Source organism: Onychostoma macrolepis, chromosome 01 (assembly GCF_012432095.1).
Source record: "Onychostoma macrolepis isolate SWU-2019 chromosome 01, ASM1243209v1, whole genome shotgun sequence".
In the NCBI taxonomy this organism is placed as follows: Eukaryota; Metazoa; Chordata; class Actinopteri; order Cypriniformes; family Cyprinidae; genus Onychostoma; species Onychostoma macrolepis.
Window position 1 is genome coordinate 44,413,240 of NC_081155.1, and position 19,221 is coordinate 44,432,460.

At 36.1% G+C, this 19,221-nt stretch overlaps 1 protein-coding gene across 2 annotated transcripts in view; it reads right to left on the reverse strand.

Annotated features, from left to right (window-relative positions):
- The window catches only part of farp1 (FERM, RhoGEF (ARHGEF) and pleckstrin domain protein 1 (chondrocyte-derived)), a 79,885-nt gene that overhangs the window by 17,365 nt on the left and 43,299 nt on the right, over positions 1-19,221 (reverse strand). The window contains exons 3-15 of one of the 2 annotated variants that reach the window (XM_058773628.1): positions 18,071-18,175; positions 16,930-16,972; positions 16,749-16,827; positions 13,069-13,166; positions 11,751-11,865; positions 11,130-11,277; positions 10,878-10,973; positions 10,606-10,772; positions 10,267-10,335; positions 8,749-8,824; positions 8,175-8,373; positions 3,572-3,759; positions 1,482-1,571 (exon numbers count right to left, since the gene is read on the reverse strand). In XM_058773628.1, the coding sequence (XP_058629611.1) occupies positions 1,482-1,571; positions 3,572-3,759; positions 8,175-8,373; positions 8,749-8,824; positions 10,267-10,335; positions 10,606-10,772; positions 10,878-10,973; positions 11,130-11,277; positions 11,751-11,865; positions 13,069-13,166; positions 16,749-16,827; positions 16,930-16,972; positions 18,071-18,175 (1,473 nt within the window). Of the gene's footprint in view, positions 1-1,481; positions 1,572-3,571; positions 3,760-8,150; positions 8,374-8,748; positions 8,825-10,266; positions 10,336-10,605; positions 10,773-10,877; positions 10,974-11,129; positions 11,278-11,750; positions 11,866-13,068; positions 13,167-16,748; positions 16,828-16,929; positions 16,973-18,070; positions 18,176-19,221 lie in introns of both variants that reach the window. The other variant, XM_058773633.1, reaches the window with a different exon arrangement.

Consider the following 19,221-nt stretch of genomic DNA (forward strand, 5'->3'; position numbering starts at 1 on the left):
CCACAAGCCAAAAGGAAATATTTATGAGACGTGTAAATGTGTCGCCCTGCTGCTTCTTTCCGCTACCTTGTAAGACATCAAAGAGATGCATTACAAAGCAGACGTACAGACAGGAGGAGCCAAGCAGTGAAGGAACAACAACTACACCTGATCATAAACGCTTTATCATGTTTGGTGTAAATGTTTCTCCTTAACCTCCAGAAAAAATAGATATAAACATCAAAATGTTCAAAAACGTGACTTCATAGTCGACAATAAAATTTTGGTAAAAAACCACTGCAATATTTAAGAATTTAACTGCATGAAGAATTACAGGAAACTACCTATCAACAATCCAGAACACCTAATACCCTAGAAACCAACCAACCAAAACAAAACAAAAAGCCTTAGTAACAACCTAGCAACTATTCAGAACACCCTATGAACTGCATATTTCACAAGAGCAATCAAACAAAAAAATCTCAGAAACCAAACAAAAACCTTAACAACATGTTATGGTTTTGGTAGCAACCCCCTGGCAACATTTATCCAGAACACCCCAGCAACCATCTAGAAAGCCCTAGCAACCACCTAAATCACCCTAGCTACAATCTAGCAATGCCTTACACAACACCTCAAACATCTTTGCAACAGCCTGACAATGCCCTGACAACCACCAGAAAACATTACCAACTGCCTAGCAACACCCTAGAAACTACCCAGAGCACCCTAGAAATGTCAAAACATTCTGCTAGAAAACCTTAGCAACCACCTAGAAACTATTATCACCACTATATCAACTATCTAGCAAAGCCCTAACAACTATCCAATCACCCTCACAACAGCTTATTAACACCCAAGCAACAACAAGAAAATCTAGTAACCACGTAGCGTACCTTAGTAACCATCTAGAAAAGCCACAGCAACTCCCAGAAACACTCTAACATCTCTGCAACAATCTAACAACTACCAGAAAACATTAGCAACTGCTTAGCAACACCCTAGTAACTATTTAGATCACTCTAGCAATGTTTAAACATGATCCTATCACACATTAGCAACCATTAAGAACACCTTAGCAACCATCTAGCAATGCTACTCACACCCAAACATCTTTGTAACAGCCTAACAATGCCCTTACAACTACCACAAACCATTAGCAACCACCTAGCAACTACACAAAAAAACATAGCAATAGCTTATTAATGCCCTAGCAACCACCAAAAAATTTAGCAACTGCCTAGCAAGTGTTTGGAGGAAAACACACAAACAGATCACCATAGCAACTGCCTAGCAACAAGCTTCGAAACAAGGTTTAGAAAATGCTGAGAAAGTTTGTGGCATATATTCACACTTTCTTCAGAAAAGGTCAAAATTTCAAAGTATTTCAAAACTAATAAAACTTAAATAACAGCGCAAGTCACAGCTGGAATATTCCAGATATAACATTAGACTGAAAACTCAAAGGCTACATGAGATTGATTGAGCATTTAGAGTCTTACCACGGTAATGACCTCCAGATCCTTCAGATACGTCCTCTCTGTGGTCAGGAGCTCTTTGGCGATGAAGTACGCTTTATCAGTCGGGAACCTCTGTGAGTGGAAGAAAAGAAAAATTAAATTAAATTAAATTAAATTAAAAGTAATGAAAAAATTAAATAGTGTTGGGCAATGATTAATCACATCCAAAATAAGTTTTTGTGTACATAATATGTGCGCATGTACTGTTGATATTTATTATGCATATGAATACACACACGCATGTATACATTTAAAATATATAATATAAATTATATGAATATAAACATATACATGTAAATACATGCAAATACTTTCAAAATATATACTGTATGTATGTGTCTTTATATATACATAATAAATATACACAGTACACATACACATATTATATAAACAAAAACTTGTGATTAATCGCAATTAATCGTTGCAATTAAGACACAATTAAATAAATTCACAAACAAATAACAGGAGATATTTCTATACTTTTAGAGATGCATTTAAAGCATTTAAAATCAATTAAATATATTTAAAATATTTATATTTATGAAGTTTTTTGCTGATAAAAATGGGTCAGAAACATAAACATCAAGGGACATTTTAGTCCAACTGTAGAAAGTAGAAAATCACCAGACAACATCTATGACAAAACCAAACTTGATCCTCACACACACACACACACACACACACACACAGTGACGTCCCAGTGAAGTAAGACTCTCACTGTTCACTGAGCCGCTTCACTCTGCCGCTACATAATCTGCCCTAAATAGACTGGAATTTGGGTTGAGTTTATCTAGGTCTCCTATTCTGAGACGTCCACAGAGACACTTGACCAAAACGCAGTGACACTTCTGATGATAAAACTCTTTTAACGCAGCCCTTCCACTTCTCACCGTAACCTTAATTTGTCTAGAGCGCCTTCAATTCAAGCACAACGTAATTTAAAGAGGAAAATTGGTTGAGGGTCCTTGAAATCTACTGCTGAGGAGATGATTGTGGTGTTCTTGAGCTACAATTAAAGAGGTTGAATTGGCTGACAAAAACAATTAGGCCCGAATGCAACCTTTTGCCACAACAATTGAGAAATTAACTAAATGATTAACAAAGTATTTATCAGCAACAAAAGACCTAACTAGTCATAAGCATTATATTGGTCAGGTATATTAATTACTTAATATTTGGTTATTCTGAGTTATTTTTTAGTAAATGCTGAGTAAAATAAAGCTATTCATTTAATTTCAGCAATTTTGTGCACATGACAATGGAAGTATTTATTTATTTGCTTGTTTATTTATTCATTCACTGTCACATCAGCAGCAAAGGCTAAATAGTATGAATTAAAAATAATTAAAAAAAATTGTGATATATTTAAGAATAATTATGTATATTTCTATATAAATTACATATAATATAAATATATACATATAAAATATATTTAAAAATATATACATGCATGTGTGCGTATTTATATATACATACGCAGTATATACACATATGTTATGTAAACACACACATTTATTTGGGGTGCGATTAATAATTTGACAGTCCTAATAAAAAATTATATACTTTGACAAAATGTAAAAAATTTGTATAATATATTCTAAAAAACAAAAACATATTTATGTAAACATATACAAATTACAGATTTTTATTTTTTTATAAAACTGTATAATGAAATATATTATTACTTAATATAATAAAAATGTAACAAGTTAATATTATAAATGAATACTATATGTAAGCTCTTTCACATTCATGATTCTAAACCCTTCTCTCAAGACATCAGCATTAAAGGGATAGTTCACCCAAAAATGTTGACGGCAGCCATTGACTTCCACAGTTATTTTTCATTCTATGGAAGTCAATGGCTACCGTCAGCTGTTTGGTTACCAACATTCTTCAAAATATCTTCTTTTGTGCTCAAGTGTAGAAAGAAACTCAAACAGTTTTGGAAAGATGTTGAGGGTGAGTAAATGATGATTAAAAAAAAATCAATTTCTGGGTAAACTACCCCTTCAAGATTGGTGATTGAAAAAACCTAATCACGAATATTGTTCCCTCTCCAAAAGACAAACCTTCCTCCGAACCTCGTCCTCGTCGTCTGTGCGGACGAAGCCGGCGTCCGTCAGTAAGGGGCTGGTGAGAGGCGAAGGCTGCCGTCCGTCTGGACTTTGGCCCAGGCTGAGACTCTGTTTCTGGCCGTTCACCATCACCTGGCCTGCAGACGGAGACTCGCTGTGCTGAGGGCTCCTGGTAACTGGACCTACAGGAGAACAGGCAGGTCATGCAAAAGCCTTGAAGTAATGCAGATTGGTTATCAAATATAAATGGACTAGTGAGACCTACTGCACTTAGTAAATGCAATCAAGTACGAGGGTTCAAAATGTACATTCAGTCAAACTACCCTACTGAAAAAAGCAGCTAGTGAACAGCAAGCATTTTAGATGCTGGTATCATGACCAGAAATCTTCACTAGCAGGACTTCTTAGTCAACAGCTTTACCAAAAACTGCATGGTTTACCAGTAAGACCAGCACCAACCAGCTTGGGCTAGCATGCAAATCCATGCCAGTCTCAGCAGGGCTTTTCTGCAGGGTAGTTTTGACATTTTTATCCTTAATACTACTAGTAAAGATTCAAAATTGCCAAGGGGTAAAGCTGCACGACACACATTGTGTTTGGAAATGGACTACGGATGACAGCACCACATCGGGATCCAGACATGAGTGAGTCACACCATCCCAGTCTGGGATTTCTGCCTGAGGACACTGCTGGGATATATAACACATTCCCTGGATGATGGGGAAATCTTCAGACCACTATACATTCACTACACAAGTACATTCACATACTTGCCCGACAACGTTTCGTGTCCCATGCCTTGGCACGAATGGGATGCGACATGCGAACCGGGACATTTCAAATGCACCGAGTGTCCACAGCGCAGCCATTATTGAGGACGTTGGACGAGCCGCAAATCTGGTGACAAAGGCCTCATCACGCACACATGCAAACATGCAAGACAAACAACTAAACGACTACGGCTACTCTACCACCAAACAAGGCGCTAACATCTACGGGCATCTGAGAAAACGTCTGGAGTCTCACTTCACAAGTACCATGTTTTATTGCTTCTAATTCACATTCATTTACAATGTTAAAGTGTTCCAGAATTTAAAAAAAAATTAAAATAAAAGAAGAGTACTGAAAAGGGCTTGGAGTAGTAAAAAAAAAAAAACAACAGACATCAATCGTACAGAACCTGTGAACAGGCATAGAGAAAGTTAACAACCTTGAGACTTCATCAATTCCATTTATAAGTGCTACAGGGTTGCAACAGGGAGGAAGAGTTAAAAAAAAAAAAGAGGTATACTAAGGCTCACAGGTGTGACCTTTCCATTGCTTATCTGCTAATTTAGTCTAGTACAGTCTACGTGAGACGGTTTGTAAACACATGCACTTATGGTTAATTTTTTTGCATATGTGCCACAGTGATTGCACTGTTAATTATGAGTATTTTAAGAAAGTACAGTTACAATATATTACACAAATATATCTGGAACATTTCGTATACCTCAGCAACGTTCATTTCATACTGAAAAAAATCACAGGTTGAAAAAGAGTGAATCATTCAATATTGCTACAGTATTCTTGTGATAAAACCTACAAGTAAAATCACATTTTAGTGTAATTTACAAAAAGCTAGGAACTACTTTGGTCACTGGCAATGATAAATTACAGATCGATGGGTGGGTGAGGATTGTATACATTCATATCAACAGTGGCATGAACTGATGCTTTCCAATAAATATTGCCAAGTTTTGAGTAACGGATCCAAAACTGCAGTGGTCTTGCGAAGGGCTTTGCCAACACTTTCCAAAACCTTTCACTGACATAAGATTGCCATGCAAGAATAAAGAATATTTCTCAAAAGAACTGAAAAGTTGGCTTTTTTTTTTAAATATTATATTGAAAATGCATTCCCTAATGCATCAGGACCCATTAAAATATATGCAAAAAAACAAGAGCGCAAAAAAAGTGCAAGAACTTCTGGATAAAAGGTCAGACTGAACATAAATACATTTTAGAACAGCTCTTGAAAACCTTCCTAATCTTTTTAGACTTCACATTCTGAGCCTCAAAAGTTTCTTACTCACAGTCTGTCCAATTCTCACCTACATCCATCTCCACTTCAAAAGACCACTGCATTTTAATGGTCCCCTGTCAATGCAAAGTCTTTTACACATATGAAAAGGACAGGGCAGCAAAATGCTGAGACAAGGACAGGTTGACATGCTTCCAAGAGAAAGGGAAAAAAGACGAGGTGAGGCATTCCAGAGATACATGCTGCTAGAACAGTGCTGAAATTGGGCAGGAGAGGTCTTAAAAGCAATGCAACCTGAGCACAGGTTAATACACTTACAAATCAAGTGCACATCAAGCATTGCAAATGTACCACAAACAGATGACATTGATGAGGCGTGCCAGAGATACAGCGGTTTGTTTAGGAAAAAAGAAATTAAGCAGCGAAGCAAAACAAAACAAAATGAAATCTTTATAATGTTGTATTTTTACACAAGTGATGCATGCTGAGAAATGGGCAAGCAAACATGACAATGCCACCAGATCGTGCCGCACCCCAAGTAGAAACATCAAAGATAAAGAACTTGGAAGTTCAACCAAGTTAAACCATTTACTGTTGTTTATCTCAAGTCTACACAATCTCTTAATATATCTAATTTACCACACATCCAACCAGTATGAACTGCTTTTACGACAATGCAAGCTTAGTTCAAGTTTATACAAAAGTTATCCATCAGATTCTTGAAGAACTAGCTAGCCTAGCTGTGACAAATCGTCAATGCCAGACAGCAGTGACACTCTCAAAACTTTCATATCTTGGACATTTGTTGTCATATCGCCACTATTTTAGCAATAGCATATTTTGCTAGTGCATAAATATATTAGCTGACATTAGCTTCTGTAAGGTATGACTAACAAAGGTATTTCTGGTTGAGTAAAGGCATGGTATCTTTCTGTATTTTTGTAACCCTTTGTTTCTACACGAATGACAAAGAAATCTTTCACACTTTTGGCAATATGAGTAGTCAATTGGTTAGCAGTAATATGGGTAACCTTATTTAGCAATTGTAAATAGATTTCATTCTCTACATTTATAGACATGGCACTTTGCAGGACCTTCAATTCCTCATCAATCTGAAGTTAATCTTCTAAGAGTAATAGATATGAATTGTACCTATATTTAAAGTATTAAAGTATTTCTTCATGCAGAACAGAGTCTTCTTCCTAAACCTTCCAAATATTGCAAAAATACCAACATTTCTAATCTTGTTAATCTTGTAATCCTTGCTCAACTAGTGCCACCAAATGTAATTCCAAACACTACCCATATCTGCAGATAATCGTGCCCCAAAGCACAATTGGTTAATGCTATGCCAGGCCATGCCATGTCCGTTTGGTGTCACTAACGGCACAGAAACTACACAACGTACCTTTAAGTACCTTGACTTGGCCTCCAAGTTGCAAAATGGATGTACAGTCAACAAATAACCAGACGCACTTCACCTTCTCTAGCAGTTGAAGAATTGCGCCCCATCCTCTTCATTGATGGGATAACTATAGCCATTGTCTCCCCCTTGACCCTCGTCCTCCAGTTGGAGACTGCCAAATGAGAACTTGCTTCGGGACATAGGGGAGGAATTGGCCGCTCCAGGGTTTCCAAAGACTAGGGGCTGACTGTAAGAGTTGCTGCCTGCATCTGACTCGGTATCACTAGACTCCGTTCCACTACTAGTGGAACCATCAATCATATGGACTGGGCTACTGTGGTCATTAGCACTCAGTCGGCTTCCATAGAGTCTCTGGACATTGCTGGATCGAGCTTGGCTAGACGCTCCAAGCCCATTAGCAGCCACACGGCGCTCAAGGGCAGCCATACGTTCAGCCCTCGTGACCACTGATCGAGCTTCATTGGCCGGGGTTGAACTTAACTGGCTCAAAATCATGGGATCAGTGTCGGAACGGTTGCGCATGCCGTTTTGGAGTTTTTGCAAGTGTGGGGATCGATTAACAATTGGGGAGTAGCTCCCATAATGTTGAGGCTCACTCCCAGATCGGCCATTGGTAAAGTAATGATTACCGTCATCCCAACGGCGACGACTGCTATAGCCGATCTGCTCTGGATGGTTCAGGGAGCTGGTTTTGTGAAAGCTGCTCATCACTGGGCTACAGTTTGCACTCCGGGAACCAGCTAGATGACCTGAAGGTGACACCAGACCACGTCTGTCCATACCTTGAAACAATTCATCCACCAAGGTACTACTCAGGGGTAGAGCACGTGGTGATCCGTTACCACAAAACGACCCATTAGACAACTGACTACCCTTGAAGGTATCTGAACTCTGACCCAACCGATGGCTGGTCAAAGGAGACTCCCGGAATCTAGACTTGCTTGCTCCTTGTCCATTGTGCTGACCATTTCCATAACCATTACTCTTTCCCGCTCTACGGCCGTTTGGCTCAACCTCATCATTGTCATGTGTGTGGGAGTGAGACCTAGTGACGCGGCCTTTGACCACATCATATTCGCTATCTATGTCACTGCAGTCGATGTAAGGTATCGAGGAGCTGCTACCCTTGGCAGCATGCGATGCTAGACCTGTGCTCTGATGCTCGGCCTGCTGCTTGGATGGGGATGGCTTTAATCGAGCATCCGCCTCGTCGTGGGTCCCATTTCGGCATCCGTTGGTCTGTGAGGTTAGGCTACCAGTGTAACGCTGGAGAGCCGGGTTTTCAACAGTCACTTGGGTGCGCCCAGCAGGTGAGTCTGCCTGGTGTCCTGAAGTACTGGCATTCCTCTGCAACATGTAGAATGCAAGAGATTGGGAAAGGAAGAGGATGGCAGAAATTGACCACTCTTAACACTGGCACTTTAAAGTCAACAAGAAAATGCAGTTGCAAGCCACTTGGGAGTTATATTCCGTAACAGAAACTGACCCATGAATGGAAGTTACCAGAGGTGGAGCAAGTTATGATATTATGGTGGAATATTTGTATGGTGGCTGTTTACTTTGGAAAAAGGTGCACTGATGATTCATTCAAGATAACCAGGAATGTGTATTTAGAAAGTAATTAGGGTCGATTCTGATGTTGACTTTAAGCTTGCATGATATGGGATATTTTAATGCATTCCTGCTGTGTTTGTACAGTACACTAAGATAGATTACACTCACCTCTCCTTGACCCTCGGCACACAGCCTGGGTGGGAATGGAGAAAGACCACTGTTGGACTGGATTTTACTGTGTTTTCTGAGGATGGAAGATTGGAAATGATTAGCAAGGAGTTTTTCCAAGGGGATCTCTTCAGTAGGTTCAAAACTGGACATATTTCCACTCAGCTGCTTTATGGATGTTGACTGATTGGGTTACTGTATGATAATGAAAAGGCCTTGACTTCTGCTAGTTGACTGGAATGATACCACTAGACAACAAGAAGTTTTTTTTCATCTTAAAAACCTTGATGCTGCGTGATGTTAGCGTGAAGTGGGTGGTTGCTAGGGCATTGCTAGGTGGTTTAAAGGGCATTGCTAGGTTGTTTCTTGGGTGCTTAATTTCTAGGCAATTGTTTGGTGGTTTCTATGGTGTTTTGGTTGGTTCTAGGGCATTGCTAGGTGGTTTCTAGGATGTTATGAGTGGTTTCCAGGGCATTGGTAGTTCCTTTCTAGGATGCTTTGGCTGATTCCTGCAACGTGTTTTCTAGGATGAGCTGATTTCTGCTAGGTGGTTTCTGGGATGTTTTGGGTGGTTTCTAGGACGTTGCTAGGTAGTTTCTAGAATGTTTTCAGTGGTTTCCACGGCATTGCTATGTGCTTTCTAGTATATTTTGGGTGACCTGCTAGGTGGTTCTAGGGATTTCTGGGTATTTTCGAGGCCATTGTTAGGTGGTTTTTGGCTGTTTTGGGTGGTTTTTAGTCTGTTGCTAGGTGGTTTCTAGGATGCTTTAACTGATCTCTGCTAGGTGCTTTCTAGGCATTCCTGGATGGTTTATAGTGTATTTTAGGTATTTTAGGTTTATAGTGTATTTCTAAGCCATTGGTAGGTGTTTTCCCTGGTGCTTTGAGTGGTTTCTATGGCGTTGCTAGGTGCTTTCTAGTATGTTTTGGGTGATTTCTGTTAAGATTTTTCTAAGATATTTTGGGTTATCTGCTATAGTGTTGTCAAAAGTACCGTGATATCATTCGGTACTGAAATTTAAAACATTTCCTGCTAAGATTTGAGCACTGTTGAGCAGATTCTTACACAGCGCTGACTGGTCATTGTATTCACAAGCTCAACAGATACGTCTATGATTGGCTTCAATGACCATCGCTTCATGCTCTTCACCGAGCTCTTACACAGAAACACACAACACAAATCTGCTAGGTGGTTTCTAGGGACTTCTGGTTAGTTTCTAGGTCATTGCTAGGTGATTTTTAGGGTGTAGCATATGACATATTTCAGCACAGACCTGGTGAAAATGCTCAACGGAGATTGGAACTGAATATGGATAAGTCATATCTGAATGTCATTTGGATAAAAGAATCATGAAGTGGCATGTACATGAGACGTGGTGTTTCTGAATGCAAAATTTGAATTATCTCAATAAAGGTTCTTGGGAAATAGATTACTGGTGTGTTGACTCTTTTGGAGGGAAATTAAATGCAGCAGGAAAGGTAGTGACATTTAGACAAAGGTCAACAGAGAAAACTCACCTTTCAAAAGGAACCTTTTTGAATTCAGAGTCCTTTACATAATCAATCACCTGCCTTTGTGTGCGGCCACTAATGAGGCAAAACATGACAGATGACAGAGCGATTCAGAAACAAAGAGAGAAGCAGAAAAAGTGTACATCAAAACATTAACCATCTGGCAAGAACTGAGACCTACTTGCACTGTGATTATTTAGCAAATAAATGCATGCAGAATACATGCTGAGCTAGAGAAAGAAGTTACCGAGGTAAAACATCTCACTTAGTGGTCAATTTAATTTCTGGTGATAATGAAGACACAATTTAAGTTCATTTAAGACAACTTTAAGTGCACGTTATTACCTGAACCTGAAAGAAGAACCCCTGGTGAACAAAACTGGTTTGGGCTTGGGTTTGGGTTCTTCGAACAGGCGGAAAAAGGCATGATACTCCACACAAATCTTCCAAAACACCTTGCAGCAGTCCCTGCTTCCCATCATAAATTCCAGAGTATCCTGACAGTTACTCTGCTACGAGAGCAGAAACAGAACATTTTGTCTTTTTAATGTTCCCTAAACTACAGGGCAAATGGAGACATTCGGATATTGTTATAAAACAATCAAGGGAGCACTTACATTTAAGTCAGGTCGTAGTTTTATGAGAAAGCGCTTCCTTTTGAAGCTCAGCTTGCGGACTTTAGACCAGTTGAAAGCATTTATTTTGGTGTGTCCCTTTAGAAGTCAAGGATAAAAGTGCATTTAGGGACAATTCAGGACAATAAAAACCACAACATATTCCATTTAAGAACAAGAAAGCTTTGCTCTAGGATAAACCTCATATAGCCACAATAATACCCTTCTTCATTTAGAAAAACACTTGTAACTTACCTGAAAGACTAGCACACCAGAATGAGCCACGGCGAGGCTGAGCTTCGTACCCTCGCGATCTTTTGCGGGGTGAAGACGCACTCCGTACATCTCAAGTCTTCGTGCAATCTCCAAAAGCTGGTAGTCCGATTCAGCTGGTGTTTGCCCGCTGTGGAAGGGTTAAATTATTCAAAATTAAGCTACATCTGTTTGTGTGAAGAATCTCTACAAATTTGTAAGATTAAGAGTGTAAGTAATACGCTTAATAAATCACAACCTTAAAAGACATGTCAGAATCAGCATACAGGATCTGAACTTTTATAATTGTTCATAATTGCTGATGAAATCTGTTCACTGATAAATATCACACAGTTTACTGGCACTTTCTAAATTAAAAATGGTCTGAACTTTAAATGTCAAATTGTACACGGCGACAAATTCCCTGAACAGTGTGTTTAATTAGCAAAGCTCTAAAGAGAGGAAGTTTCGCTAAATAAGAAGCTCCTTCATAAGTGGCAATAAACAGCACACTGATCATTTAATGCTGAGAAACATATGATATTATGTTTGCTTTCAGCTATTGCATATAAATCCAAGCATCCTTTAAACCAAATAACGGCTTTGATTTGACGTTACACTCACACGTGTTTCCGATTGTATTCAATGATCTTGTCCATCAGTGTGTCCTGCTCAGGAATGTACTTGTTGTTGAGTAGATGTTGTTTGCACTGCACCTCGTCAAAGTCTCCAATCTCAGCTGCAACCATAGAAACAGAGACATTTTATGCATCTATTATAGCAATGTAATAGTATGCAATAGTAACTTATTTTACATACATATAATTGTGTGTGTGTGTGTGTGTGTGTGTGTGTGTGTTTTCTACTTTTACCAAGCTGTTCACAATACAAATATATATTTGGTCAGAAAAAAGCTTTTATTTGATTTTATTTTATATTGTATTTTATTCTGTTTTATTTTATATGGATTTACTGATGGATTTGATATTATATTCTGGTTTGCATCCATAAAAAGTAACAACGATAATAATAATTACCTTTAATTAGTAAAGTAATTAATTCACTGGATTACCCAAAAAACAGATATCGCCACATGGTTATTTAATATATATTATTTAAAAATATGTATATTTATTATTTATTTTGGCCAGAAAAAAAGATTATATTATGTCATATTATATTAATTATTATTATTTTTTTTTTTTTATAGATTTGGTGTTATCAGAAGAGTTTTATATATATTTGGTCTGTACCACTGGTCAGTCTCTTGATTCTATTTCTGATGCTACACTAGTCCTCAGCATCCTCAGCAGCGGTTTCCATAGCAACCAACCATTCCGTGATGTAGTGATGTGGAAGCAAAGAATGTTTGACATGATCTGAACATGGTTTTGCATGAGCGACAACATGAAGTATAACTCGATCCGTCCGCTCGATGACAGTGCTGTCATTCAAATAATCCTTCAGGAATTCTGCTGAAGCGTTAGCTCAACAAAGACTAGTTTACAAGATTAATATATTTAAAACACTGCTTTTGTGAAGGATTTTTAACATAGATCATAATTCTGTTTGTTCAATGCCTTTATTGTCCTAAATACAATTCTTGACCTATTTTCAGCTCCCTAACGTGTGAATGTTTTTGACTGTTTGACTGTATGAATTGTGCCAAAATCATCAAACTGATGAAAGTACAATGAAATTAACAATGAAACTTCAATGCATCTATTACAGAATTTAACAAATGATTATGCAATGCATTATGCATGATTTGTTTATTTCTTACCTGAAATACAATTCCTGATCTATTTTCAGTTAAATATCTCCCAAACCCAGCTTTATAATTTACTTGCACAATTTGAAGCATGCATCATATTTCTTTAAGGATCATAATCCATGTCAGAGTGAATATTTACACTTCTAGAGCTGGTCTTGAATTTCTTACATTGCACTATATGAGACACCAGCAGGGCGGCGCTGCTTTCATTGCAGGTCAAACGTCCACAGGCCAGGTCGTGCTTGATCTGCAAGGCGAAAAGATACCTGTCGGGAAATAATTAGAGCAGTTTAGAAGAGAGACTGAATCAGAAAGACAGACAGTAAATCAATAGAAAGGTTTCAGTACAGTGACAGACGCTTATTGACTGAATTACAGGCAGTTTAATGTGTGCAACTGATTTCAATAGTCTGATGCTAATGACACATTATACAAAATATTACGTGCATTTATTAGTTAAAAGTCCATTTTAACCATTTTTGATCAATATGTTCTGGTATTTGCATGCAACAGAGCAGAGAGCAGATCAGAAGTGCTTGTGTTTGAAGGTTAGTCTGGCTTTAACAGCATCTTCTCATGACGCTAAGTGCAGTCGTGAACTATAAAGAGACGCTCTGATTGAGTTTGGCAGCGTTTCTCTCTCAGAACGTCCATCTGTTATTGTCCTGCTGCCAAGCACAATAAAATCATTATTCAGTTGATTATGCGATCAAACAGGACTCACAGCTTAACAATAGGGATTTTTCTGCTGGTCCAGTCGGACCATAGTCTGTATTTGTATTTATCTTTAGTGAACCAATAGCAAAACATAATAATAGTTATTTTAAACTTGTCAAATGGAAAGTATATAATAAATTAAATATAAGTATACTTTGCAATTAAATTGAAATTTTTGTTAATTCTTATTTACAAAATAAGCAACAAAAACTATTTTTTTTCTATAGCTTTTGAATTGAACTGAAACCAGCATCTGTGTTTAAGATTCTGTATTTATATATAAAATATTACATACATTGCATAATGTTAGTAGTTTTGAATAATCTTTTGGTTTGTCACCTTTAAGTTCCAGATACAAAACCAAACTCAAATGAGATGAATCACCATCAAATGTGAAGAATTTAATTCACTGGATTATTAAAAAAAAAGGCTTTTCCAAGTGGTTATGCAATACAAGCTATTTTTAATGGCATTTCCAGCCAAAATAACTATATAATGATTTATACCGTGACTGTTGCATAAAATTACTCATACCATGAAATATGATTTTAGTCAAACCGCCTACTCTTTTGCCTGCTTAAACCCCTCTGCCTTCAAAACGGTGTTGTTACTGTTAACCTAAACTATTAAAAATGCTTTCTACAACTGAAATTAAGATTAAATAAAATATAAATATTAGGCTTAAAAGTTTAATTTGAAGTACTAAACACTAAACTAAAGTACAAATAAATTAAAGCTAAACAGAACTATTAAAAAACAACTAATAATAATAACAAAATTACTAAAACTAAAAAAAAATATATATATATATATATATATATAAAAGCCAATATAAAATATGAATAAATACTATAATAATATATAAATAATACCAGTGTTACTTTCGTATCATTGAGATGCAAATAAAATTTGTTACAATTTTGAGTTTTATTTTTATATTCTCTGTATTTATTTTTTTTCTTGTCATTTTGTTCTGTTTTTCTCATTTCTAGTAGTTTTTGTTGATATAGTTTTTATTATTTTTATTTCAGTTTTAGTTATTTTAGGACATCAAGTTACACAAAATAAAAATGTTTCCTTGACAATTAGCTGAAATAAAAAAAGTTTAAAATTTTATTTTATTTCAAGTCCAAAAAAAAAAAAAAAGTTTTATGGTTTTAGTTTTAGTTTTAGCATTTGTTAACTATAATAACGCTGGATAATCCTAAAATAACACTTCAAAAACACTCAAAAACATTAAAAAAAAAAACTACATTTTCAAATCAAGTGCAAGTTTTTCATTCTTTTTTTTTCATTCTCTTCAGTTCATGCAGTGGGTTTTCTAACCGATTTCCAAAATGTTCTATTAGGCTATCTGCTATGTTTACACAATCCATCAAAAAGATTTTTACAGCTTGAAGTGTTTTGCAAAGGCAAAATGTCCTTGGCCGAACGTTTCAGGTTTGGCAGTCATATAATACGCAGCCATCACAGGAAAATCAGAAGCTCTTTCTCTCCTGCCAGCAGCTACTGACGGTCCACCAGAACAGAACAGCATGTTGCTCTGAGAAAACACTGAGACTCCTGGGAGACCCAACACAGTCTTATTCTGCCTCAGATTTCCTCTCCTGAATGATGCCTGACTCTCTAAAGCCGACAGGGAAATGTGCCACCAGTCATTCTGTCGGTGGACGTGTTGTAAAATTCATTACGCTTGTCAGGCAACGGCGTGTCGACACAATCAGCCGCAGGATATTAACATGCAGTTCGGCCATAAATAAGTCATTTCTTAGGGACATTACAGCAACTGAAAGCTCTTTCGTGATTTACAGACCACTTCACTCACTTTCTACATCAGACGCATTATATTTGCATTGAGTGATTGAGGCCACATTAGTGATTGTCACCAACATTCATGTTCTGAACGTTTATTTATTGAAATGCAAACTGAGAATGACCTGTAATATTTATCTTTTTAACAAAAGGGACACGGACAAGAACAACACAATAGGAAGTCTGACAAAATATTACATAGTTTTATTACAGTATGTTATGGTAGCAGTATGATTTTATTTTTTTTTATTATTAGATAATGTATTACTGGAAATTTGATTTAAATAAATTTATTAAAATTTTTATTAATATATGCAGAATTTATACATTTTTAAATTAAGCAAAATATTTCACAAATAAAAGATACTTCATCTCCTCTGTTTATTTTCTTTGTTATTTGCACATTGAAGATTATTCATAAATAAATGATAATACAAATGATATCAGTACTGTATGTTTCAGTTAAGACTCAAATATTACAATAAAACAGTTCTAACATTAAATTCTGAGCAGAATGAGTCATGTTTGAATTATATATTTGCAAGTCTTTTGATTATTTAAAGTTATTTTTAATTATTTTTGCTGACAATTCAATGAGAAAATGTATTTAAAATTGTTAATGGCTTTAATTTATGATTCATTTATGCATTTTTAAATTCAGTACAATACTTCACAAATAAATGGTATTAAATGGTCTCTTTTTACTATTTACTATGTTATTTGCAACTTGAATATCTATCTAATCTATACATCTATACATATATAAAACTTTTTTCTCTCTCCATAGGTGGAAGGTAAGGGTGAGGCTATAGCCTAAGTAACCTAATGTTAGTGTAATCTGTTAATAACGTACATCATAAAGCCGTCTTTTTAGGCAAGTAATGGGTTTCATGTCATGAAATGTCTTTAATACGACGGAAACTGTATTTAACGTGATCACCATCTATTAAAAACATTGTAAGTCAGGCCTATTCATTGCAATGATTTCATTTCCACGGTTATTCAAGCAACAAATAAATTACAGGCCTATAGAGAAAGCGAGCAAAGAACACTGTATCAACGGAGTATCACTGAACTGTATCACTGTTCCGACGTGCTCCAATCGGATCGCGAATCATTTGATTTAGATCGGGACCTCGGAGCGAGATGTTTTTATCCCCACCGGGAATTAAAATAATTCAGCAGAGGCAGGGATGCATAAACCAAATCGCACCCTGTATATCTCTATCTATATATCTATAGATAGATAGATAGATATTTGAATGTCCAAAGATTATAGGCAGTAAAAAAAGGCTGTAAATGAATAGGACAAACAGCACCTGGTCAGCTCCTCTAGCAGCTGCGTGTGATCGGGAGGGAAGAACTTCACCACGAAGCGCAGGATGGTGTTCTTGGGTCCTGCAGACACACAGACATGATGCATGATGATACGCTGTCAGATCATGTCGTCTGGTGTTCATGTTCACCAGATCAACTCATGAGAGATACTAGGATACGTACGTCTGATTTGCTTTAGAAGCGGCTTCAGCAGATCCAGCCAGACCTGAGAGGAAAGTCAAACCAAACAAACAACACACACACACACACGTCAGATGGTGTTTTGCTACGGCACATATGAGAACACACACAGCTTTATTACAGTTACATTTACATTTAACATTTCTTGTTGCAATGCACTGTGGAATTGCCTTATCCATGATATATAAATGCCTTAGATTTTGGTCAAACAAGGAATATATTATATGACAGCATAATTTTGCTGCCAAATGTTTGGAACATCCTGTGTTTACAGGTTAATAACTTAATATTTTAACGTGTTTGCATAAATTATTTTACTAACAGTATGCCAAGAATTCCTGTAACACACGTCACTTCACTTAACCATGAATGGTTATGTAAAAAGCTAAATAGTTTACACAAACAATTGATGTTATTATTATTATTATTAATTATATAATAATATAGCCTAAAATACCACGTCAAGCATTTACTGTAATATATCACAGTAATGTAAAATCATGCATTAAAAAAACAACATGCATTAAATAATTTCTGCAAACAATTTGTGCTGTTATTAATATTATTACTATTATTATTAAAATAACAATAATAATTATAATAATTATAATAATAATAATTTAGCCTAATACACTACATGTCAAGCATTTCTGTGACACATCATAGTTATGTAAAAAGTAAAAATATAAAAAAAAATAAAAATAAAAATTTAAATAAGTAAATAATAAAATAAAATAATTATTTTTAAAATACTATAAAAAATAAAACAATATATAATAAAATAAAAATAAAGTAAAGTAAAATAATAATAATTAAAAAAAATAAAAAAACAAAGCAAAATTTAAAAAAATAAAAAAATCAAGTGCTGCTGAACTCAACACGTCAGGATTGGTCTATCAGTTAAAAAAACAAAACAAAAACAAACATCTGTTTGATCTCTAGTGTAGCATGTTTATCATGCCTTGAATGCTGTCTAGGTAGGCAGCTCACTAGGGTTTGGTACGGAGCCACTGTGTCTTACATTTCTAATGGAAACAAAGAACGTTAGCACCTGAATACGGTTAATAAAGTTAGCTTATGTTTCACATATTGACATCAGAATTATAAATGAAGTGTGGCTCACGGTCATTTTACGCTGGTCCTGAAACTCCAAACCGAAGTAATCTCCCTCGATGAGGTTCAGGTGAGCACAAACCAGGTCAAACAGCACCTTCCCTGGAGCCCGTTGCTGTCCAAACAGAGAAGAAAATCACTCTTTAGACATAAAATGCATACAGCACAGCAGTTCATCTGATGGTAAAGACACCTGTGTAAGCATTTATTTTAATGCTGAGGAATCATGTTCAAAGAAAGTCCAAATGAATATCTTGTTTCACTCATAAAACAGGTTGCAAACGTCACCGCATTCTCACTTCAACATCAAGCATCTCAGTCTCTACTGACGCTGCAGCAGGATCAAAGACTTCAGTGAAATGTATAATTACAGTAAACGTGTCAGCAAACACTGAAGACAACAGCAGCCGGAGAGTTTGTCAAACAAATCCACCGGGAAACAAACACACTCCTGATTGGCCATCGATTTCACAACTGTTTAAACGAGACGCTTGCCGCTGTGACCCATGAGCTCGCTGTTAAAACCAGGCCACATAACACAAACACACACACACACACACACACACGTGCAGCACAGCTGACTTCACAGTCACCACACACACAACGCAACAGCCAAAACCAATAATAAAGAAACAAGCATGGCATTTCTACTGGAATTTATGCTTTCATTCGCAACCATTTGCAAAAATATTCTAATGGGAATTTTCATATAGGATTCACGAGGAGGAAATGAAGGATCCATAAATTACTGATGCAACCGAAAATGTTTCAACAGTGACAAATAGTCTATAAAACAGCTTGAAAACAATGTATCTCATGGAAAGACCATAAACTCGATAATAAGATAAGAAAAAAATAATAACTTTAGAGAGGAGAATTTTGAATTTTGAACATATTTACTATATTCTTACTTAACCTGTTGCATTCATTATTAATGCATGTTTGAATAAATCTGTCATGAAAACAAGTTTATTACAGCCACCGTTTAAATGTTCATATTTCAAAAGTGAATCAGAGTAGAAACAATTATAAAATTTAAAAGATGATATATATATATAAAAATAATAGTTTAATATATATATATATATATATATATATATATATATATATATATATATATATATATATATATTTAATATTAATATATAATAATTAATATAT